Genomic DNA, 26301 nt, shown 5'->3' on the forward strand with positions numbered 1-26301 from the left:
GGGGTTCCTACAGCATTCACGCACTGGATAAAATGTATATATTCAGCACCGGCTGCCCGAGTGCACATGAATGGGCATACATCGCCAACATTATTCACTATTGCATTGGAGCCTCTGGCATGTATTCTGAGACAGCGACAAGCTGAAACTGCCTTGCGCTTTCGGCAGCGTCCCTTGGCGATATTGATGTATGCAGACAACATGGTGCTATAAGTAGGGAGGGACCCTGGGACGAACTTGGAACAGTTAATTAGGGAATCTATATGCTATGAGAGAGACTCAGGCTCAGGAATAAATTGGTCAAAATCAATTATACTCCCCCTAACTAGCTGCACGAGACCGGCACCCCTGGAGATCTTACTGGAATGGAGTGATGAACAGGTTAAGTATTTGGCTATTTGTGCTCACAGTGACCTGAGCATAGTAATACAGTATAACTATGGGAAAGTGATATACCGGCTGGAAGATCAGGTCTCAAAATGGATACGTCTTCCTTTGTTGATGGTGGACAGAATAGCATTAATGAAAATGATAATACTCCCAAAGTTTCTATATTTGTTCACAAATATTTTGATTTGCCTACCCCAGTCATTCTTTGTAAGGCTACGATCATACTTGGCCAAGCGGGCATTGGCTGGGAAACAACCCAGAGTAAAAATGAGAAACCTTAGCATCGCCATATGTGCAGGTAGGGTTCACAGCGCCGGATCTAAAACTCTATTATCTATGCGCGCATGCGCATTTTGAGCAATACTGGGTGCATGCCCCAAAATATATGCCACACATAGCAGTCGAAGCAAATGCCGTTCACCCTACACCAATGGGGGCGATGATCACATGTGAATGCAAAGGGGACACACAGGGGGAATAAACACTACACACTGCACCAAGCAAGCCTGGGAAACCCTAGTACAGAGAGAGCAGATAGCCCCGCTCGACACACCAGCTCTACCACTTGCCCATCTTCCGAAGATATCGGTGGCGTTTGAAGGGAACTCACTGACTACATTAAATGGGGCAGGGATATGCACACTGGGGGATACATTCAGGGGTGGGAAATGTACTCAACTGACTGACCTACATGGAGAAGGTAATGTCCCCCCCATGCTCAATTTCCTATACTGCAGGCTTAGAGCTGCAATCCGTGGTCTGTATGCGCAATTCCCAAAGTAACCATCCATGCTGGGAGCGCTACAGCTGCTCCTAACGTCTAATACCCGGAAACACTTAGGGCAGTGGTTCCCAAACTGTTCGCTGCGGCACCCCAGTGAGCCGCTGGGAATAGCCAGGGGTGCCGCGGCACGATGTGTGAAATATAGCCTGTGGCTGTGTTAAGGAAGCTTCTATTGTAGTTGTGAATGCTGGACAGTCTGATGTGCATAAATGGAGGCTACTTGGAAGCACATCGTAAACGCGAAGTTGCGCTCTTGGGCCAAAGTGATTACAGATTACTCAGGTGGCATTTGTAACACCCCCTGCGCTGCAGGCAGCTGGGTGTTAAATAAGATTCACTTGCTGAATCTTATTTAACACCCAGCCGCCTGCAGCGCAGGGGGTGTTACAAATGCCACCTGTGTAATCTGTAATAACTTTGCCCCAAGAGCGCAATTTAGCGTTTACGATGTGCTTTCAAGTAGCCTCCATTTATGCACAGCAGACTGTCCAGCATTTTTGCTGCCTGTGTTTTGCTGTGTCTCTGAGGACCCTGCACAAACTACACAGGTTGGTTGCACATTAGAATAATACTAAAAAAAAGGGGACCTGAAAAACTTCTGACCGGACAAGCCCCTGTAATTATGCTGGCTGCTGTTCCCACTCTTTGTTCCTGTCCGCACCAGAATTTAAAAGACAGAAATTCCAGTGGGCAAACTCGCTTCAGTTGTGGAAATTAGCCGCATTGCAGCCTGGATTAGTTTTCCGGCCCCAGTCTGACCCTCAGCCAAGGCCAGGCACGAAGCATGTCATTATTATTGTAATAAATATTGTAACCCAGTTTCCTTCTCAGCCTCAGTGAAAGCAGTTCCCCCTTCTTCTCTCCTTATATTTCTCCCTGTTAGTAACAAGAGTAAGGCCTCCCAAATAAAATTAGCATATTCAATCCTTATCTTTCATCTCACATGGAGGCGCTGTCAGGAAGAGTATAATTTTGTTACAACAAATATCTAGATAGGCCCTTATTTAGAGGAAAAAAGAATATATGGGATATGCCTTATGTAGAATTCTTTCTTCGATTTATATTCACCCTTAAAGACTGATGGTACTATTAATAATGGCTGTCACTACGGATTTTTAGCTGTTAATTAGCCCTGCATAGCAGAAGGAAATGCTAAAGAATTTTGTAAAATTGAAATGATGAGGAACAGACTACTCCTAAAAAGCGCAGAGAAAAACATTTCCTTAATGAGGATCAGAGAATGATTTTAGATGCTCAAATCAAACTTTTCCTTGAGCAAGGGGATTCCAGTGTTACTAGAGTCCCCAATAGTGAGCGAGGGTGGGGTTAACAGTAGGAGCATGTCTCACACAAAAGTGAATATACTAATTTAGGAAAAGATGTAGTAAGTAGCTGTTTGACTTGGAAGGAGCCCTGGCAAGGAGTTATTTTCATTTCACCTGAATACTTTTCTCCTCCTGTTACCCAGTATTTTGAAACACAAAAGAAATTTAAAAAAGTACTTTACACAGAACATGGGAATGCCCTCCAACTTCAGGATAGACTCGAGCCAGAAGCTTTTTAGGTGGCAAATAGAGGGATATGCATCAAAGCCACCTATAGAGCCTGGAAAATATCAATGCTATAAGTTGCAGATTGAAGATGAAATGCAAAATGTTGGTAAAGTAGACAGCTTGAGGTAATTACTAGAGAGGACCTCTTTTTTACACTACAGACAGAGCATATGACCAGAGAGCAAGATGAAGGGGGACATACCTGGTAGAAAATACATATCTTCAAAAAATCTTTGTGTTTCCTAAACCTCTTTCCTTATCAAAGCACTCCTACTGTGTGTGTTTAGGTGGCGCTACACTAAACAAGATTGAGAACATTTCATGATCAACTTGTGATACACGTGACAGAGACCAGAGTCTGCAGTTCCTGACTGCTCTAATTCAGAGACCAGAGCCTACAGTTCCTGACTGCTCTAATTCAGTGACCAGTGTGTGCAGTCACCTGACTGCTCTTATTCAGTGACAAGAGTCTGCAGTTCCTGACTGCTCTAGTCCTGTATGCACAGAGACTGCATTCACTGACTATTCTAGTTCAGTGACCAGAGTCTGCAGTCACCTGACCTCTCTAGTTCTGTGACCAGAGTCTACACTCACATGACTGATCCAGCACTTATGTCTGGACTCTTCATTATGTGTGGTTAAAAAAGGTTGTCAAGTCATGGAAACATATTTGGCAAATTAATATTGTATAATTTCTCACTTAACCAATTAAAGTTTTTATTAAATGACGTATCTTTTTATTTTGTTACAAATATGATTGTAATACCTTCATCGGCTTCATCCCACTTAATTTCAGGGAGAAAATTGGAAGTACTACCGAGGTCGGCTTGTATACTACCACCGGTAAAAAAAAAGTGACATGATGGAGAGCCACGACCAACTGCCAATTAGGTCAAGGGAGCCACAGGTCGAAAAAGTTTGGGAACCACTGACTTAGGGCCATAATATCAAGGAACGGCGATAACATTAATGCCACTTTAGCGGCAGGAAACTGGCGCTAAAGCGTCGATAAGGGGCTTGATAATATGCCCTTGTGAATTCCCATAGAAGCCCAGGTTCACACCAGAATCTGGGCTTCTATGGCCCCTAGTCACGAGATTATACAATGCATCTCAGAAAGATGTCTTGACAGCGCAGGATGCTTTCTATACTAAATGGTTCGCAATGCTCCGCCGCCACTTACAACTGAAGAATGGCATGCGTGCTGTGTGCTCACTGGCCAACTACATCAAATAGTAATTTGAGGGTTATACATTTTAAGTTCCTGCACCAGATATATTACACCCCACTTCAACTACACAACTACGGCCTAAGAGAGAATGCAAATTGTGTACGATGTAACACACTAGAGGACGACTTTATGCATCTAGCGTGGAATTGCTTGAGGATTCATCAATACTGAAGACAGGTTACACACACACGGCCAGAAATAGTTGGTGAGAGAGTGGAGTGCACTCCGGCGGTATGCCTACTCGGTCTACCCAAAGGTAGACCTATTTATCGCAAGCTTACGGCGATCACCCTGCTATTACCAAAAAGGAGGGTGTCGATCCCTAAACATGAACGCTGGTTACTTGACCTGGTGTACTGTCGAGATCAACTAGAATATAATGCGGAGCTACCCCCAGCCTCGAGGCCGAGAGATATCTGGGGGCCTCTCTCTACATATCTTCGAAAACCAACAGCAAGACACATGAATAGGAGATGGACTGTCCCTCCATCAAATATGTGTCAGATACTATTTGTAAGGTATTCCTGTGAATTGTGACGGATTCTTTTATTGTGATGAAATATTGATAATGATGTGCATAGTAATGGGTAATGTTCCACTGTATTTGAAAATGTGTAAATAAACAAACAAAAAAATCACTGCAAATTCACACGTATGACATTGTTTAACCTTAAAATTCTACTATTAAGAAAATTCAAAGCAGAAGAGAGGGAACCTACCAGAACGTCTTTATCATCTGACTCGCGGCTACTTCCCATCACCATGAATAGAAATAAATACCTGGCTAGGAGATCCCCCTATACATACAATTGTTCCTAACATATAAAATGTGTGTTCTTTATATTTTAGCTTACGTGTGAGAGCTCGAGCCCAGTGCCTTTAAATGAAATCATAGTGTTGAAATCCAACCCGTGAATTTCCCCTTACGGTTGAACCTAGCGTAAAAAATGGAAGTGCTACATAATTCAACTAGACTGTAAACACTCCATCCCCGCCTTTATGAACAATGTCTCTGTGCAAAATATACCAACGAGCTTTACAACTGCTCAATATGTCCGCTTAGCTGTGCTTTCTACATCCCACCATGATAAAATAGGAAGAACACTGTGTGAAATCTGCCCATAATTTGTTCTGGGGCGGACATGTCACTGTCATTAGTTACTTAGGATTATCTGGTGCCAAATGTGCCATGTGACACTGAACCACTCAATACAGACCACTCTCATAGTTTTCCCAGCTTTATTCCAATGTTTCATCTTTCATTCCACTAATCTGGGGTAAAACTGCCCTGCTAGGTCTTGGCTATTTACATCTGTCTCTACCAGGTAACTTAATCCAGTTTCACTTCTTTGATCTATACTGTTGCCTGCCGGCATGTATTTTCCGAATCTGGCCAGCTCCGAGGGCACTGTGCAGGTCAAGAGCCATACGACTGCCTCTGCACATTTCCTGACCCCATACCTTAAGAAAATTGGTTTTGACAGCGTCCGGGTATGTTGGAGCAGGGCGGGGAGCAGAATACCAGACATACCAAGGAGTCCACTCTGTTGTTACACAGCCTGCATTTAATAATCTTCATTAAAACTAACTAGAATCAGGAGTACATGTTTTTTGGAAAATTTTGTGTAGATGCATCAAGCAGCGCCGAAGTTACAGGCAAGTCAAAAAATGCTTTTCCTGTGGAAACCAGGTCCTAACTATATCTACCTACTGGCGATCGCCAGTAAGTAGGTAATATGTATATATATATATATATATTTCTTCACACCAACTTTCGTAGTTCAAAGAAGGAAACTCGAGCCACAAATTCATAAGCGTGATGAATTTTAATTAAGCAAAAATGGTCAAAACGCCCGACGCGTTTCGGTGTAGCCGCACCTTCGGCTGCACCGAAACGCGTCGGGCGTTTTGACCATTTTTGCTTAATTAAAATTCATCACGCTTATGAATTTGTGGCTCAAGTTTCCTTCTTTGAACTACGAAAGTTGGTGTGAAGAAATATTTGAGGATCGCCTCCTCACTCGAGCCCACCGCCACTAAGAAGGCTGAGGGATTGGCGGACTTTGTTTCTTGATATATATATATATATATATATATATATATATTTATTCACTGAAAAAACCATAGGTTATAGACCATATATAGTTAGGAATTAGCATTTACAAAACATTGAAAATTCACTGAAAAAACCATAGGTTATAGACCATATATAGTTAGGAATTAGCATTTACAAAACCTTATTTTACTCACACAAAACCATTGAAATTCGCATATATAGTTAGTTGCACTAACTATATATCGCGCACCCGCAATCCACTGCTGATCATGTCACATATTACATCATTCATGACATGGTCAGTGACATCACTGATGACATCACTGATGACATCTCAAATGACACCACTGATGACATCACTGATGACATCTCAAATGACATCACTGATGACATCTCATTTGACATTACTGATCACATCACTGATGACATCATTCATGTGATAATACGATGAACCTCTTCAGACTCTAATATAACCTTAGATACACTCAGTGTAAACAGACACTCACAGACTGTCACTCATCCATGGAGTTACTCACACACCTAGTCAGTCATGCAAAGAGTCAATCACACCTCCATTTCCTCAACTATACAGTTATACACACCTTACTTATTCAAACATATACTAACACATATTTACTCTCTAATACAATCCCTGATACAAGTTCACAATGATCCATACAGCCACTCACACATTCACTGGCTCTTATGCACAGTTATTTATATATGTCAACTCTCACATGTACTGTGTTTTACATATGTACTTACTTTGACATGTAGCACTGAGATATCCATTCACTCACCAATACACTCATGCACACAGTCAACCGCCCATACAGCTGTTTCCACATGCACTTTTGAACCCATACATCTAGTGAATCAACTGCTCACACATCTATGCACAGAGTCATACACCTCCCAGCCACCCACACACACACTCAGTCTCCCATACAAATACTTGGGCAACCAATCAATAACCCATATAGTTACTCATATAGCTACTGATCAACACATGCAGCAGTTTACAGAACAACAGACATAATGATGCACAAATTAAGACAGTTTAGTCACTAACCCATGAACTCAGTGAGACACATTTAATCACTCACTCATACAGTCAGTCATGCACCTACTAAATCCTTCATCCAGACACTTATACATCCACTCATTCTTCAATATGTAAGACATATTTTAACTTTACAGAAACATACAGTCACTGGATGTTGTCATCAGTGATGTCATCAGGGATGTCATTTGAGATGTCATCTGTCATCAGTGATGTCACTGACCATGTCATGAATGATGTAATATGTGACATGATCAGCAGTGGATTGCGGGTGCGTGATATATAGTTAGTGCAATTAACTATATATGCGAATTTCAATGGTTTTGTGTGAGTAAAATAAGGTTTTGTAAATGCTAATTCCTAACTATATATGGTCTATAACCTATGGTTTTTTCAGTGAATTTTCAAGGTTTTGTAAATGCTAATTCCTAACTATATATGGTCTATAACCTATGGTTTTTTCAGTGAATTTCAATGGTTTTTTAATAGCAAATATCAAAAGCTGTAAAATGTATTCTTCTTTTAAAGGAAAAATATATTTTATATGTATTTAATATAATTTTTTTATGTATATAAATTTTTTGAGGGAACGAATTTATCATCTATCATGCTGAAGAAGAGTGTGGAGAAAAAAACCCGAAGAGGAGGACTAAGAGGAAAGAACAATCAGTTCAAAAATACAATTGCTTTAAAGCATGAAGTGCTTTTCCACACATTTACATTTAAATAACCCATATTAGAACATACAAAATATCTACAGAGGAGACGGTGTACATTGAATTTTAGACTCTTCATTGGTACCTACATGTTGGTACTTACATCACCCACACAACACAACAGCTCTATTCAGAGCTACCCTATCTCAAAGCACTCTAAAATATTATTTTAATATTTCCCTTGGTTTTCCCCTTGTTACGCTTTCCGGAACGCTACCCGGTGCGCGGACCGGGCGTTAACTGTGCGAAAATTTGAAAAAAAAAAGTTGTTTTTTTTACATATATGGGCCTCCTCAGCCACCCTCAGAAAACCTAGGGGGTCAGGATATATCTCCCGTGCCCCCTTATATCCATTCCCAACATTGTTTATCCTCCATCTTGTGACTAAATTCGTCCGAAACACAAGATGGCGGACTCCCGTTACGCTACCGGTGAGCTACCTGGTTCGCGTACCGAGTAGCGCTTCCACCGCGAAAAATCGAAAAAAAATTTATTTTATTTTTTTGCCCCGCGGGGCCCTTTAATAGCCCCCACATCAATCCTAGGGGGTCAGGAGGGGTCTACGTTGCCCCCTTTCATTCATTTCCCCCTTCGTTTATTGCCACCTCTTGTCTCTCGATCCTACCGAGAGACAAGATGGTGGCCGCTCCGGACTGTTTAGAATGTTGACAGTCACCGGAGAGCCAATCCGCTTTTCCTCGCGAAGTTCCGTTAGGCGTCTGGTACGCGAACAGGGGCGCTAACCGGGACGCTGTCACATATATTTTTTAGAACGTTAATTTCTCAAAATCCACTGGAGCACATATCTTGAGACCTAGCAAAGGCACATCGGGCAAACAGTCTCTACAATTTTGCCAAGTTTCATAGAAATCCATTCAGCCGTTCGAGCTAAAAGTGAGTCCAACCGCCCTAAGGAAAACTCAATGTTAAAAACACGTTTTGGGACCCCCCTTTTTTCTTGGCCCCCGCTTGACGAAACCCCCCCCAAACTTTCAGGGGACGCTCAAAAACAAAATGTGCCATTTTCCTGAAAATTTCAGCCAATTCCGTCCATTAACGCCAAAGTTATTCAACATAGAATTTTCAGAAATCCCTATTCAAAAAATCCCAACTATATATACCTACTGGCGACCGCCAGTAGGTAATATATATATATATATATATATATATATATATATATATATATATATATATATATATAACATTTCTATGGCAAAATGAAACCCCTCATTTTGTTCCTTTTCAAATTACCGTTACCACTTTATTCCAATCAAGATGACTTGAGGTGTGCCATACTTTTGTCATAAGTAAGACTGTTAGCGTTCTAGTTGTTCTTTAGAACACTCTGGGGCATTCTGTCATTGGGCTATAGTTGGGCTACATCTGGCTGATATTTGGGCTACATTTGGGCTCTTTTGTCTCTGGTGGCCATCTTGGGAGACTGCATATCAGATTTTTTTTAATGAAATATAAGAGGATTTGAGAAGTCACTCAAAATGTGCCCTAATTTTTCTTTCTTCAGCACTAATCATAATTTCTATGGCAAAATGAACCCACTCATTTTGTTCCTTTGCAAATTAAATGTTTTAAGTGTTAACACTTTATTCCAATCAAGATGACTTCAGGTGTGCCATACTTTTGTCATAAGTAAGACTGTTAGCGCTCTAGTTGTTCTTTAGAACACTCTGGGACATTCTGTCACTGGGCTATAGTTGGGCTACATCTGGCTGATATTTGGGCTACATTTGTTTTTTTTTGTCTCTGGTGGCCATCTTTGGGCTACATTGGGCTGCATTGGGCTACATTGGGCTACATTTGGGCTCTAGCATATATATAGCCCAATGTTGCCCAATATATATTTTTCAAAGTTAATTTTCGTAAAAACCACTGGAGCATATATCTTGAGACATAGCAAAGGCACATCGGGCTACCAGTCCCTACAATTTTGCCAAGTTTTGTGGAAATCCATTCAGCCGTTCGAGCTAAAAGTGAGTCCAACCGCCCTATGGAAAACTCAATGTTAAAAACACGTTTTGGGACCCCCCTTTTTTCTCAGCCCCCGCTTGACGAAACCCCCCCCCCCCCAAACTTTCAGGGGACGCTCAGAAACAAAATGTGCCATTTTCCTGAAAATTTCAGCCAATTCCGTCCATCAACGCCAAAGTTATTCAACATAGAATTTTCAGAAATCCCTATTCAAAAAAATCCTAACTATATATACCTACTGGCGACTGCCAGTAGGTAATATATATATATAACATTTCTATGGCAAAATGAAACCCCTCATTTTGTTCCTTTTCAAATTACCGTTACCACTTTATTCCAATCAAGATGACTTGAGGTGTGCCATACTTTTGTCATAAGTAAGACTGTTAGCGTTCTAGTTGTTCTTTAGAACACTCTGGGGCATTCTGTCATTGGGCTATAGTTGGGCTACATCTGGCTGATATTTGGGCTACATTTGGGCTCTTTTGTCTCTGGTGGCCATCTTGGGAGACTGCATATCAGATTTTTTTTTTATGAAATATAAGAGGATTTGAGAAGTCACTCAAAATGTGCCCTAATTTTTCTTTCTTCAGCACTAATCATAATTTCTATGGCAAAATGAACCCCCTCATTTTGTTCCTTTGCAAATTAAATGTTTTAAGTGTTAACACTTTATTCCAATCAAGATGACTTCAGGTGTGCCATACTTTTGTCATAAGTAAGACTGTTAGCGCTCTAGTTGTTCTTTAGAACACTCTGGGACATTCTGTCACTGGGCTATAGTTGGGCTACATCTGGCTGATATTTGGGCTACATTTGTTTTTTTTTGTCTCTGGTGGCCATCTTTGGGCTACATTGGGCTACATTGGGCTACATTGGGCTACATTGGGCTACATTTGGGCTCTAACATATATATAGCCCAATGTAGCCCAATATATATTTTTCAAAGTTAATTTTCGTAAAAACCACTGGAGCATATATCTTGAGACATAGCAAAGGCACATCGGGCTACCAGTCCCTACAATTTTGCCAAGTTTTGTGGAAATCCATTCAGCCGTTCGAGCTAAAAGTGAGTCCAACCGCCCTATGGAAAACTCAATGTTAAAAACACGTTTTGGGACCCCCCTTTTTTCTCGGCCCCCGCTTGACGAAACCCCCCTCCAAACTTTCAGGGGACGCTCAGAAACAAAATGTGCCATTTTCCTGAGCATTTCAGCCAATTCCGTCCATCAACGCCAAAGTTATTCAACATAGAATTTTCAGAAATCCCTATTCAAAAAAATCCTAACTATATATAGGCCGGTCTCCATGTGCGCGCCTTCCAGGGCCCGTGGGGAGGGGGGGGTGTGGTCAGGGGTCACGGCGTTGAACATGGTAGGGGCGGGGCGCGGGGATCAGGCGCGTGTCTCAGCTGCTCCGCACCGGGGCTAGCGTTGTTGTTTGTTTCCGGGCACGCAGGTGATCGATCGGGTGCTTTCTCCGCCGGCGGTCACCTGAGCCGGACAGAGCCTGGGTGGGGGGGGGGGGGGCAGAGGCTTTGCCGGGGACTGTGTAATTATTTATTTATGCATGTTTTGTGCTATAGCACTGACGTTATTAGAAGGTGTCAGAGCGCTTCACGGTGTCGGAGCGCTTCACAATAGGACACAACTGATACATCAGAACATTACAAGTGAACAAATTACAAAGGCAAAAGTTACATTACATGAGGCAGAAGTGTCAGACGTGAGCAAACAACATGATACATGCAGTAGCAATCGGTGCATTACAGGAGGAAAAATTAACAAGTGTGTAGGTTACTAAAGCGAACAAAGTACAGTAGAGGTATAATACGGCAATAAATGGAGGACACTCAAATGCAAGAACAAACATTATGTAGGCAATTTATGCGTTTTTATATAGTGTAGACTTTACCCGTAGGTGTCAGAGCTCTTCACAATGGAAATAGTACTGAAACTTGAGAACAATTACGGGTGAACATATTACATACGCGGACGTTGCATTAGGTAGCAAGCGGTGCATTACAGGAGGAAGAGGTTACAAGGGAATACAGAATGCAAGTAGAGGTATATTACCATTATATGAAGTACTCAAACACAAGAACTAACATGGCGGCTTAGCTGGAGCATTGAGGATTAAATACAAGTGAATACAGTGCGAATATCACCCGATGGGGTACGAGCGCTGCACAGAAGAATTAGCTCAATTTAGGTGAGCCATGTACGATTTCCCTCTCGACACGGCAGGAGCTGTGTCTAGGCTATTTATTTGTGAGTTTAGTAGCGGAAACATTACACAAAGGTGTCAGAGTGCTTTACATAGAATGAGGTTTTGCATAGGACTTGGGGTTACATGAGTTCGTTAAAGCCGCGATTGGTTAAAGTTAGTCAGTAACAGTGGCAAATGGAAGCGTTACTATGTACACATGCAATGTTACTGCGGAGGTAGATGTCCATCATAAGAGCCAAGTACAAGCCTTCTGGCTCACTTGTAGGTACAAGGTCACGCGGCAGAGATAAGTGTTATGGCCCTACCATGTGATTAGTAGCGTGCATTTTCCCCTAGCCCGCACAGCCCCCCCCAGGGCCGGGTGTGATGTCTATGTTGGACGGGGTTGGGGCTAATTTCACGTTTTGTTATATGTCCATGCAGGCTACCATTCAGAAACGGATGCTGGGAAACGCCTCGTTGAAACTCACAGGAGTGACCATGGGTAAACAGGTGTCGTCAGCACACTGGGGTCAGTGGGCCCGATGTAACGGACAACAGGTGTGGTTTGAGGCTAACATGTTTTTTCTAATTACGTATTGTCTGTGGGCATAGTATTAGACGACAAAGAGGATGTGGGAGTTGATTTGCACCAGGTATGGTTGGACACACGGCGTGGAATGTGGTTGGTTGGCAGCGGGAGGGGCCGAGCCCAGGGGTCTACAACCAGCCTGTTTTTGGCAGCGAGGGGGGCGTTGTTAACCCTTCTTTCTTCTGTACTCAGACTGGCGCGCCGGGGATTCTTTGTCAGTCAGTGTCTACAGTCGCTGCACCTTAACTTTTAGCTGTTACTGCAGCAGAAAGCCATTAAGAGATGATAATATTTAATTCAAAGGCAAATGCAATATTTTAAACCACAGCACGGGGAGAGGGCTTGGTGTGGGATTTATTGGCCAATTAATGGTGACTGTATAGAACTCTTCCTTCATTTGGTGGTTTGTAGAGTATTTGTTCCCCCATGGACGGGTCCCGTGGACAAGTTGACTCGGATCAAACAATACAAGAGGTAGCAAACGGTGCATTCCAGGAGGAAAGGTGACATGTGTGCAAGTTACATAGGTAGCAATAAGTGTATTACAAGAAAAAAGTGACGTGTGCATGTTACAAGATAGTACCAAACACAGGTAGAAGGATAATACTAATTGGCAGACTCCCAAGCCACAAGTACACCTGGGAGGACACTTTCATAGTCAAGGTGAATAGAAATTTATATATTAAAAGGTCTTCCGTCAGATAAGGGAGGGCATGAATTAATTTGGGAGGTGTCTTTGAAGGAGGAGAACTTTGAGGTCAGTTTTGTAGGCTTGGGAGGAGGACGTGTTTCTGAGAAGAATAGTAAAAGGACGAGTGAAGAAGTGACTATAAATCTCACACTCTAAAGTGCAGTGGTCAATTTCAGACTTAGCATGTGAATAATTGACTTAGTCTCAAGACAATACACTTCTGCATCAGGCGCTAGAGGTACGCAAGTCTCTGCCCCACCCAACTCCTTACGAAAATGTATTGTGGGCAAACTAGTTCTCGTAATTGACAAACAAGCTTGGCCTCTGTGGCATAGGGGGCATCGATGGCCCTGTCTCACTGCGGAGAATCCATAATGCTATATGGAGGGGGGCAGGGCTTCTAATGGATGTTTTATGTCTCAAATGCAGGAACCATGCTGGAGAACAGCCCTAATCACATGGGGTCCAACTAATATCAACAGGCATAAGGGTCATAGCACGCTGGGGGCAGTGTGCTCGGGTCTGGTACACCGAGGTCCTCCAGAGGTGTCAGGACTGTCCCTGTTGTGGGCACACAGGTTACACCCCAGGGAAGTATTACATTTGTAGTCAACTGGTGAATCTGAACTTAGCTGGTAGCTCCTGTACAATAACTGGATGTTTTCTCTCGTGAAAGACCGGACGAATATGGGCAATTTGTTGATTTATTGGTCAATAAGTGGGGTGTTCTGGCGGTAAGCAGTGGGAGACTGGACAAATAATGCATGCCCTGTGACAGAAAGTGAAAGGCGTTTTCTTTTACACATGTGATGGGTCTGGGCATATCTTGCAGCCCATGTGCGATAAGGGAATGTGTGCTTTGTACAGCAACTGTCGCGCAAGCAAAGGGCTCTGATGCGATCGAGTTAGCAATCTAGTTATCGTAACCGACAAACAGACTTGTCCTGGTAGCGTGGGGGCAGCGATGGCCCCTGTCTCTTTGCAGAGAATCCATTTGGTATATGGGGGGGGCATGGCTTCTAATGGTTGTTTTATGTTTCAAATGCAGAAACAGCCCTGGAGAACTGCCCTACTCACATGCACATACTCACTTCCCCTGTTCCGTGCCCAGGCAAGCCAGCCTAGCAGGCTGGCTTGCCTGGGCACGGAACAGGGGAAGTACATACTGGGGCAAGGTGTCAACCCGGTTCTGACTTCTGGTAGGGAGAATAGAGGCAGGGTTAAGTGTAGCGGTTGTGCAATTACCATGCCCCCCCTTTCACATCAGCTCCAGTTCAAGTACCATATGCAACTGCTGGCCTCAGCTCATAGGTGACAGGAGACGTAACCACAAGGGTAGATGGGCAAATGACTGGTATGGTTTTCATAAGGGGGGTGCCCAGGGGTCTTCTCCAGAACGTGTCTGAAGGTCAGCACTTGTGTCACACCATAGGGTGTGCACGCAGCAGAGAAGAGGGCCTGTCCAGGTGGACAGGTGCAATGGTGTTGTCAAGTCTGGACTTCCGTAAGCGCGGCTAGGGACCGCCAGGATCATGAGGGACAATTGCCTTCGGCCCAGGGCATCCTTTTAGCCGTAAGGAGGCCTCGTTTGCTTCGTTTGAAACACTGCGGCAGGATACAAATGTGTCATTTTTGTTGGGACGAATGCTGCATTGAGGTAGAGCTCCTTCGATTAAGGCGGGTGCAGCATGTGCCCGGGGTAGCCAGCTCTGGCTTGCTCCTGGGTTTGTAAAATTGATGTGATGTGATGGGCCAAGGGGTGCTGCACCAGGTGGATATGATATAGTACATCATCTAGTTTACCAGTTCGGTAGGGGACCATCATTAGCAACAGGAGCTGCTTATATGGAGCAGTATAGCCTCTTTTAGTTCGCCCAGGGTTGGGGCAGGCTATGTCAGCAGCTTGACAGCAGAATACGGAGTAGAGAAAACGAATACCCAGGACGGAGCAATGTGCACTCGGCAGTCAAGCAAACTATGTTTCAACAGAAACCTGATACAATGTCAGGATTACATGCAAGGTTATGGGCTACGCTTAAATTAGGCCTTTCTGGGTGCAGGCAGCGCAAATAGGCCATCCCTAAGAAGGTGCGATTGGCCTTGACAGTGCTGAAATGGAGGGGATGGAGCACTAACCGGGACATCTCCAAAACGCAGTTGGCAGTAATAGTTGAGAGGTTCTGGGACATTACTGATACAGTTCACAGTCCTGTGGAGCGGCAGAACTGAAGGGGATTTTGATTTCCGCATCTTTATTTACAAGGTAAAACGGTCTGGGTGACAGGAGATTCGGGAATCCTGAGGGTTTCTCAGTGGGCTGATGCAAAAAATAGAAATACAGATTGACAGCAATGGGATAACCTGGCAGTGAACAACCGACATGCATTGGAATTCCTTGAAGAAAAAGATTCTTCAGAGACTGGGCGGGGGGGTATCACCTCCCGATGCATTAGTATTACACCTAGGTGGTGTTGATTTGGGTCACCTAGGGCGCAGGGACTTGCTGCACATGATGATTCACACATTGTGTGAACTGAGCAAGATGCTGGGGGCCTGTGAGATATGATGGTCTGAAATTACGACAAGGCTGTTTTGGCGGGGCACACGTCCAGGGGATTCCATGGAGACCCCGCGCAGGCGTGTGAACAGCACAATGCGCACTTAACGGGGCAAAGAGGATTTGGTTTTGTCAGGCATGGGTTGCTACATGCGAAATGCACAGGGTGCTTTGATGACTATGGCTTACACTTACCCAAAGTGGGGATGGACCTCTCTCGATTTATTAGTAATACACCTAAGTGGTGGATTGGTGCACCTAGGGCGCAGGGACCTGCTGCACAAGATGATTCGCACATTGTGCGAATTGAGCAACATGCTGGGGGCCTGTGAGATATGGTGGTCTGGAATTACGCCAAGGTTGTTTTGGGGGGGCACACGTTCAGGGAATGCCATGGATACCACGCGCAGGCTTGTGAACAGCGCAATGCGCAAATTCACGGGGCGAAGACGATTGGGTTTTGTCAGGCATGGGTTGCTACATGCAAATACACAGGGTGCGTTGAAGACGATGGCTTACACTGATCCATAGTGGGGATGGACCCATTCCTGCTAGATGTGGCGGAGGCATGAGGCATTGGTTACAGCGCCTCTTTGGTTCCTGGTTGGCAGCTCACCAAACGAGTTATTGGTATTACACCTAGGAGGTGACGAGCTGGTTTCACCTGGGACGCAAGGGCCTGCTGCACATGATGAAGAGCACTTTGGGCGAATGGAGCAACTTGCGGGGGACCTGTGAGGTTTGGTGATCCGAAATTACCCCGAGGCTATCCTGGCGGGCGCAAGGTCAGGGGTGGCAATGGAGGCCTTGCGCAGGCGGATGAACAGCGCAATGCGCACATTCACTTAGAAAACAGGATTTGGTTTGTCAGGCATGGGTTGCTACATGCAAAATGCACAGGGTGCTTTGAGGAAGATGGCATGAACCTATCCTAAGTGGTGACGTATCTCTTCCGGCTTGATTTAGCGGAAGCGTTGGTAGCAGCAAGTTGTAAATAAAAGAACTATAGAAGGTGGGGGGGCTCTGGGGTGGCGGTGGCCACACCCAGAGCCATGGCGGAGTTACAGGGCGATCCAACGCTGGAAGGTACAGAAGAGTACCCACTACAGGAGCACAGTAAGGGTGCGAGAGCCAATTATCCCCAGGGAGATCCTCGGTGGGATCCTGGAGGAGCGGCGGCGTCCTGTTAGTCCTTCGGGCAGTTGTGGACCTGAGCAACAGGGGGTTGGCTGCAATGCTCTGCCCCCCGTAGTGGGGAGGGGCAAGAGTAAGGGGTGGACTAGAGGTTCGCCGGGGGGAAGGGGCTAGCCCTTCCCCGAAAATTGATAACACCCCCGCGGTTAACACCACAGGGGGTGTATGGCTCATGAGGTGGGCAGGTGGGCAGGTGGCTAGGGGCTGCCTGACCCTGGATCGGCCTGTAGGATAAGCCAACATGATTGGCATAATGTTTGTGCAAATAAAGCTGCAACAACTTTCTCCAAGAAAACATTGTGTGGTGTCTGTTATTATGTTATTATGGAAATTGTTGTGAGCGGGCTGGGGTATGGGCCGATGTTGGCACTATGGAAGGGATTGTCCACAAATAGTTTGTTTTCGGCAAGCCTCCACCACGGTCACTTTTAAACATAATTACTTAGGTGGATTCAGAAGTTGCGTCGCATACAGAGAGGACTAAGGACTACACATGCAAGCATGAAGCCAAGAGTGAGATTATTATCAAGCAAGGAAAATAAAATTACCTGTGCAGACGACCCCGGCATCTTCATTATGACCACAGTTATGTATGTTCCACCCGCGGTTCTGGCAGTCCCACAGGTAGGATTCCTCTCCTCTGCAGGTCACGTCATCCAGGAGGATGCTTCCATTGCCCTGACCGAAGTAGGCATTTGACGGAGCAGCAATGGCGCTACCACAGCCGAGCTGCCTGCACACAACGTCTGCGTCGAGGATGTCCCAGTAATCATCACACACCGTCCCCCAGGCTCCTGTGTAGAAGATTTCAACTCGGCCAGCACAGCCATTGGGTCCATTTACGAGGCGCAGGGCCAGTCCTCCGGGACCTGCTGGGGACACAAAGCACATACAGTGAGAGACTTTCAGGCAAGGTGCCCAATGGCGGCGGCACCAATAAACGCCTACCTACGGCATAATCCCCGGGTGCACGAGGCAGGGTAAGAGCAGGAAACTTTTCTGAGAAACATTAAATTGCTTCGTCACTCGTGGCATTCAGAATTACCTGATTGCTTGCCAGCTTGTTACCATCAAATCGGAAATAGTGTCAACGCACACAATCTTATTATACATTTTTAACGTTTGCCATAATGTTCTTCATATCACTATCGACTTTACAGCCTGCAATATGTGTAACCCTAACAAGTAAACAGAGACTTCTCCAAGGAATTGGTTTATGCTAGAATAATGAATTTTGTAATACCTTTATGTTTTTTTGGGCAGTCACATCTGGTTTATTTAAGCAATTATAATTAAAACATTACAGAGGTGTAAAACAGGAAGAGAAAATGTTTCTCTTTTATTTGACAGTAAAGTAAAAAAGAGTGTTCCAACCAAATGCAACGTAAAAAGAGAACATTTTCACAAGCAGTGTTACTGTAGCAGCACTATTTTCAGGCTAGTATTTTAATTTGATAAACACTGCGCACAGGGGAACACTTCCAGATGTAGTACGAGGACAGTTCAATAATAATTGCTGCAAATCTTAATTCATGCTAAATAAATCAATACATTTAGCTGCATTTAACTTTATTTGAGGTATAAAACCTGCAATATGCCCCCCCTGACTTGCCACCCCGTCCGGAGCAGAAATAATGTGTCTTTATTTCATAAATTATACATAGACATGATTATAAACACACTGAAATCGCCTCATTTACGGAAACTTTATATTCGCAGAACGTGTGGCTGTAGATACATATTTTTTACATAATTTTGTATTAACTTTTCTCAGCGGCAGTGCATCCACGTGTATGTATCTATATTAAGAGCAACAGTATACCACTATCTCCTTATAGTACCGAGTGTCACTCCATTACATTTCCTTCCAATGAGATCAAACCAGAATAGAAAAAAAAATACAAGACAGGAAACAGCCACACACTGTCCCGTCATCTCAATGACCAGTGGCACTTACACCCTAGAGGAACCTGCAAATGTATCCCCTTTGTAGTTTACGAGGAAGGAGGTGAATATTAAGATGCAACAATATACATAGAGCACCATCACAACAATCAACTGGTCATCGTCATGCAACTCGGGGGGGGGGATATTCACAAGGAAGTGGTGGAGAGAGGCGTTAACCTTCTTGGCTTAACGCCTCTCTCCGCCACTTCAGAAAAGCAAGGGTGCACCATATTCACATGGACATGGTGCAGCTTCGCTTTTCCCCTTGTGATGGCGCTAAGTTCCACAACTTAGTGCCAACGCAGGCACCCTTGCACCAGAGTGCAAGGGTGTCTGCAAGCAGGGAGGTTTTATTTATGTACAGGAAGGTGTCCCTTATGGCACATAAACAAACCTAAAATGCCGTTTTTTAACTTCCATGTGTGCTGCTTCATGCAGCTCACATGTAAGTAACAAAACGCCATTTTTTCAAAAAGGTTTGTTTATGTACAGAAAGGGACACCTTCCTGTACATATCTAAACCATGGCATTTTGCATTTTCCATGTCTGCTGCACAAGGCAGCACAACTGGAAAATGCAAAAACGAGGAGAAATAAGGCATTTCTCCTCGTATCGCCAACTTAAGACCAGGGTTTTCCTGGGCTTAAGTTTGGCGTTAGCTCCTTTTTACACTGCCCTTGAGAATAGGGGGCAGGGTAAATATCAATGGGTGTTGCGGTGGAACGCCCACCACAACACTCACTTCACGCCCCTTTCACGCTAAACACAGCGAGAAAGGGGGCCTATTCACAAAGCTGCGTTAATCCACATTAAGTGGCTTAACGCTGCCTTGCGAATATGGTGAGGCCGTTATCGCTATCGCCACCACAACGTCACTGAAAGTGACATTGTAATGGTGATAGGGGTTTGTGAATATGCCCCTCAGGGTTTCCTTAGTACGTTTGTGATGTAGTGTGTGGCGGTCACCCACCATTCCTGGATCTGCATCTCATCCTATAGATCTAGAGTTAGCAGGTTCCGTTCTTTCTGGTCAGAGAGGGTCTTCATCTGACTTAGCTTCTAGTTTTTCAAGGAACCCATCCTACTTAATGTATCCTCCCCAGTCCCTCCTTCATTCTTGGCACCTGATGCATTGCTATCTCTGCCCGCAACCCTTTTAACAGGTCAGAGTGCCAGGCCAGCATCATTGGGGCCACCGAGGGCTTCCAGGCGGTGATACATCTTTTTGCCAGTACCATGGCTAGGCTCACAAATCAACAGATGTGCTTGTTTCCTTTTCATGCTGGATCTCGCTGTAAAGCGTAATGGGGCATGTGTGTCAGTCAATTTCACCATCAGTCGAAGCACATCTCCCCAGAAATGTGTTATCACTGGGCATTGCTGTACCATGTGGTAAAAATCATTCGACCACATCTGGGGCATGCAGCGGAAACACCCAGGTAAATTTGTCTGTTGCATTTTGGGGTGACGTAGGTGTGATGTAAAACATTAAAATGTGTGTATTGTAGCCTAGCATTAGTGGAGATCCTCCTCAGGGAGCACAGTTATCTCCCCCAAGCAAGATATGATATTTCCTGTCCTAATTTCGCCTTCCAATATTCCTTGACGTAGTCTGGGTGACTGCCTGCCCCCTGCGACAGTGCCCCATATGAACATGTTATGGCCGTCCTTTGGGGGCCATTGGTCAAAAATACAGATAGTACGGGTGTAGACTCATGGATTTCTAGCAGCAAATCCCACATGTGTTTCACTTCCTGTGATAGAGCCTTGTATAATGTAAATTATCTGATAGTTAGTGGGTGGAGGGATTTGTAAGTATTGTATGGGAACAGATTTGCATGATATATGATTTCTACATAGTTGTTTGGCCGCTGGCAACACTGAAACAGTTCTAATGTTAAAGATGCAATGCTCAAATGTTTTCTCCTGATCGCACAATGGTTTCCATTATAGCATGTGGTAAAATGATATTCAAAATAAACACAAGGATCCACCCTATGGAGAGCCAAAAGAAAAAGTGTCCTTCCACTGACCTAAATGTGTATCTCTCCTATTCTCTGTGAGAGCACACCGCTTTGTTAAAATAACCCTCACCCACCAAAAGGACCATGCTTCATCATCTGATTCTTCCCGCCCACTGTGGGACAGTGCGTGCTACGACCAACGAAGATGTGGGAGCACTGAATAGTAAATACAATGTGTGATGTAGTGAAGGACTGGACTTTTTAACAGTACCAGCGGTGCCAGGGAACAACACCTATAACCTTCATGGGATACCTGTTTCGGCGCACAAACTACAGAGACACGGGACACTTCCTTCGGCGTCAAAGATTCAAGGTTTATTTACTGCAGGGAACACAGAAGTCACAACAAGTACAACACGTGCAACTTGGGGAGACTGCTTCAAATTGGTTCTGTGGATCGCTCCTTTTATACAAAATTAACTCATAGGACAACATGGTACACAAAAGTTTACAACCTGGTTCCCATAATTATCCCCCAGAGGGGTCGCTTTGGTCACTTTGGTACACATAAGGTCCGGAACATAAGTGCGGAAACATTTGGCGGTTCCCAACTGTAAACCCATCTTCCCAACATTAGTGAATTCCAATCGGCAGTAAAACAGATCGAAATAGGGACAAAGACAGGTGCAGAGGGAGATGGAGACAGTGGGGAAATCGAAAAGGGTGTAAAAGGGGAGGTATCGGGAAACACGAGATACAGGCATCAAAGGGACGTGCCTAATGAGATGCACGGCTGAGACAATAAACCGGACGGCAAGATGAGCCTCGAGCGGGGCCATCTGCCTTACAGTATCATCCCCCTCATCGTAAAAGATATTTACAAAGTACATGTGTCTTCCACAAATATCCTGAGAGTCCCAGGGTGACGAAGCGGACAGTGTCCGTTCGCTGGCTACTTGAGAGCAAGAGACAAAATGGATGCCGTATCTAAGATGGAACCCGTGGGTACAGATGAAAAACCCACATATCAAATGAACGGTTTAAGTTAGCACAGCGAAACTGCGCACACTTACTAAACTCGTCATTTGCGGTTCTTAGATACCAGACTCGACCATATTCGTGCGAATCAAAAAACATCACTTAAAATTGTCACGGAACCTCAGACGCTCCTTTTGCCCTCATGTAGGCAAGCACTAGTCGGAATCATATTCGATATTCATCAGACCCTCGAGATGTTGCTGTAGCATAGCTCTGTCCAACCGAGACCCTTTGGTAACAGGTGGCTGTCTCATACACGTTGTAGCACAGAGGCCACATAAGGCAGGACCGCACTGCACGCAAAGGCAACAAGTGAACAGGAACACTACAACGACTCCAATGATCGTCAGAATTTTCCAACCCCAAGTCGACATTAGGCCCCAAAACCATCCAAGTAGCGTCCAATCCCCTACATCCACGTGTATGGATTCGGAGATCTTATGCAACTTCGAGATGGCTTGATAGACAGTCGGAGCGTTATCAGGAATAAAAATACAGCAGCCCGAATGGATCACCTTACATACCCCACCTCGATCTGCTAAGATCACATCTAAAACCATACGGTTTTGTAACGTCATAAGTCTATCCGCCTGAAGTTCTGTGGTGATATTACCAAGGGCACTGGCAGTAATATTAGCTGTCGATTCTACCACTCGAGTCAACTGTCTTAGGTTCCTACTATTAACCATAGGTCCCCAAAATGGGAGGAAACCCTTGAAAAAGTCTCCTGCCTCTTGACCGGCAGTATCCTCTTCGCTAATTACGCCCCTCACAACTCTAGTTTTGTGATAATCTGCATCTACAGTAAACGTCGGAGGCAACAAGTTTGCGATAAAACATGAGCCCATGAAGTCAGAGGGCAACCATGCATATGCACGATCATGACAAATAAAGTATGTACCCTTGGCAGCCAAAAACACAGGGGACGAGACCATTGGCAATATATAATTTTCAGTGCAAGCACTCTCTCCAAGTCGGGCTTTCGATCTACGGCCGCGACCTATTAAACAAAAATTACCAATGTGGGGTACGACCCATATCGGAGGCGAGCTTTTAAGCTGTTTTTCACCAGTGAACACACTATATTCGCCTCTACTTAGGACCCTATAGGCTTGTACTTCTTCTTCAGGGATAAGCAAGGGATCATAGATATCGCTATCTAAATCCTCTATAGCTATAGACAAAGATTTTTGGTACGAGGTAGGACCAGAGTAAGGGGAACGTGGTTCTCGAATGGGGTGGAAACCCAGTGCGCTTCGAAACATTGTTTGAAATGCTCGAGCAGACCCTTGGGAGCTATACGGTAACACCAGATATGGAATTCCCTTATCCGTAGTATGTGGCATCAACCCACACACCCAACAATTAGTAGTGTTAACCACTAACTGATGCTGATGAAGGAGTTGAATAAAGGAATTGTTGCGGAATTCTGCACGTCTAGCCTGCTCGTGTTCAGGTAAGATGTGAAAGGAATGAGGAGAGTCAGTGGAGATGAGTTTAAGATTAGGGGTAGGAGTAGGTATAGTAGAAGGCAAGAAGTAAGACATTGTGTAATACACTCCACCCGCTAATAACGCAGAACCAGTCACAAACAGTACAAATATTTGGAACACAAAACATTTGGTACGACTGAGTTGCTGCAGCTTGAATCTTTGTGCTTGAGCTTTTTCCAAGTCCATCAGCTTCAAAAATGCCATTCCCTATGACCGTCCGCAACGTTACTTGACGCACTTCGTTCTGTGTAGCAATAGTCAATTCCTAGGAGTTCCCAGGAATCGACGGTCTTTAACCTAGCGTCAAGACCTACTAACCAGGAGGAAGTACACGCGCGGCCCTACGGCCTTTATTTCACAAATATATATATATATATATGTATAAAAACAAATGTCTCTCAGCTGTGGAAACAAAAAGTGTAAGGAACGAAGCTCAATGAATATATACAAAAATAGTTACAATGGTATGAGTGTTCAAACTGATCATGGAAAACGGGATAATGCACTTGTCAAGGGACAGAACGGGGTTTTTTATTAGTCTTTAGTGCTGGATCTTAAAAAATATCGGGTTTTCCCAGGACGTGTCTGTTCGTTAAACAAAAGATCCATTGAAGGGACAACGCCCTGTTGATCAGCTGAATGTTCTGGTCTTGAGTCTTCCGATGACAAGTGTTCAATAATGCCTTTTTGCTGCACTGAGGATTCTCCGACAGGTTGTGCGTCGCTGAAAGGTACCAACGCCGGCAATCCTTCGGTTTCAGTTGATGCAATGCCTTTCCTTACCCACGAGTCTGCTGGCAACGGAATGGGGATTTTCTTGGTATGGGTGGCATGCACCCAATTTTTCCGCCCCTCAAGACGAACTGCAGTTCTCGTGGCAAGGAGGACCTGATAGGGTCCAGTGAACCTGGGATCCAAATTGTTCTTGCGCGAAAAATTGCGCGTTACCACCCAATCTCCGGGCTGGAGCTGGTGGCCTGGACACTCCGTCTGTGTCGGCAATGCTTCGTGAACCTGTTGGTGAATTAACCTCAGTTTAGCAGTCAAGTCATGAAGATAATCGATTAACATTGGATACTCAAGTTCGCAAAAGGCACTCGGTCTAGGGACCCCCCAAACATTGGCAGGACGACCGAACACTATTTCATAGGGACTGAGCCCTACTCGGGAGTGTACAGTTGCCCTTGTTGACAGTAATGCTAAAGGTAAAGCGTCAGGCCACGAAAGACCTGTCGTAGCCTGAATCTTTGCTAGTTTTAGTTTAAGGGTGCCATTGTACCCTTCAACCAAACCGGCTGACTGAGGATGATTGGCACTATGAAATTTCTGTACAATCCCTAACCCGCGACACACACTCTTCATCACGCTCCCAACAAACTCACTTCCGTTGTCTGACCACACAACCCGAGGCATTCCGTAGCGGGAAAAATACTCTTTGAGTAAAATTTTTGCCGTGGATAAAGCCGTATTATCCTTAAGGGGGTAGGCCTCAATCCACCTAGAAAATGCACACACCACAACCAGCACATACTTCAAATTATTACATCTCTCCATGTGGATAAAGTCCAACTGGATAACTTCGAAAGGGTACGCAGGAGGGGCAAAATGGCCAGGTGGAGTGGGAGTGCCCTTACCAGGATTGTGCATCAAACACACCATACAATTCTTAACCAAGCGTTCAGCACATTTCGTAATACCATCATTCTTCCACACAGGAAACAGCAATTTACAGATACCTTTCGCGCTAATATGTGCTAACCCGTGTGCCATAGTCACAATAGCCAGCACATACGCATCAGGCAACATCCATCTTTTCTGTTCCGATAAGTCAGTCCAACAACCATTCGCATCCAACTTTCCCGTACTTTCTTTCCACTTCGTCTTTTCAGTCTCGGTGGCCTCATTCTGAATTGCTTTCACACTCTCGATAGTGTTCTCACACATACTTGATTCTGTAGGCCACCTAACCGAACTCGTCACATACATTCGAGTGCTAAGGTTCCGGGCAGTCTCCTTAGCAGTCTCATCCGCAAACGCATTACCACGACCAACATCATCCATCACTTTACGATGCGCACTACATTTAACAATCGCCACTTGCTTAGGTAACGTAAGTGCATCCAAAAGATCATTTACAAGCTGGCCATGCTGAATCTTCGTACCATGTGACGTAAGGAATCCTCTCTCTCTCCACAGTCGTCCAAAACTATGTGCCACACCAAATGCATACTGGCTATCTGTAAACACATTCACCCGTTTATCTTTAGACAATACACACGCTCTCGTCAAAGCAATTAGCTCAGCAGCCTGAGCCGAATTTTGATTTAATCTTGCACTTTCCACAATCGTTCTCAATGTAACTACAGCATACGCAGTCGTCACATCACCGTTCGGCAACTTGAAACAAGAACCATCCACATACAAAGTACCATCGGGATTTGTCAATGGAGTATCTTTTAGGTCAATGCGACCCTTGGTTTCCTCTTCAGTTTTGAGATAGCAGTCATGTACTGCTTCACCACTTGATTCTGCGTCGATTGGCAGCAATGTTGCTGGATTCAACACATTACATCGTTTTATCCGTATATGACTGGCCAGCAATGTCAACTCATATCCAGACAATCTTGCACTTGTCAGATGTTGAGTTTTCGTTCGGTTCAATAGAGTGTCGACTGCATGCGGAACCATTACCGTGAGCATATTATCCATGACTAGACCTGCAGACTGTCGAATGGACGCCGCAGCTGCCGCTGTTGCCCTTAAGCAACTTGGCAAGGCTCTTGCTACTGGGTCTAAAGTCGAAGAAAAGTAGGCACATGGGCGTTGCTTACCACCAAA

General features: G+C 44.6%; 1 protein-coding gene across 1 annotated transcript in view; it reads right to left on the reverse strand.

Moving 5' to 3' along the window:
• Nucleotides 1-467: 467 nt before the first annotated feature.
• The window catches only part of LOC144769152 (scavenger receptor cysteine-rich domain-containing group B protein-like), a 218118-nt gene continuing 192284 nt past the window's right edge, over nucleotides 468-26301 (reverse strand). Inside the window, exons 3-4 of the mRNA XM_078653158.1 lie at nucleotides 17570-17890; nucleotides 468-634 (exon numbers count right to left, since the gene is read on the reverse strand). Of these exons, the coding sequence (XP_078509284.1) occupies nucleotides 468-634; nucleotides 17570-17890 (488 nt within the window). The remainder of the gene's footprint in view (nucleotides 635-17569; nucleotides 17891-26301) is intronic.

Source organism: Lissotriton helveticus, chromosome 7 (genome assembly GCF_964261635.1).
Source record: "Lissotriton helveticus chromosome 7, aLisHel1.1, whole genome shotgun sequence".
Taxonomy (NCBI): Eukaryota; Metazoa; Chordata; class Amphibia; order Caudata; family Salamandridae; genus Lissotriton; species Lissotriton helveticus.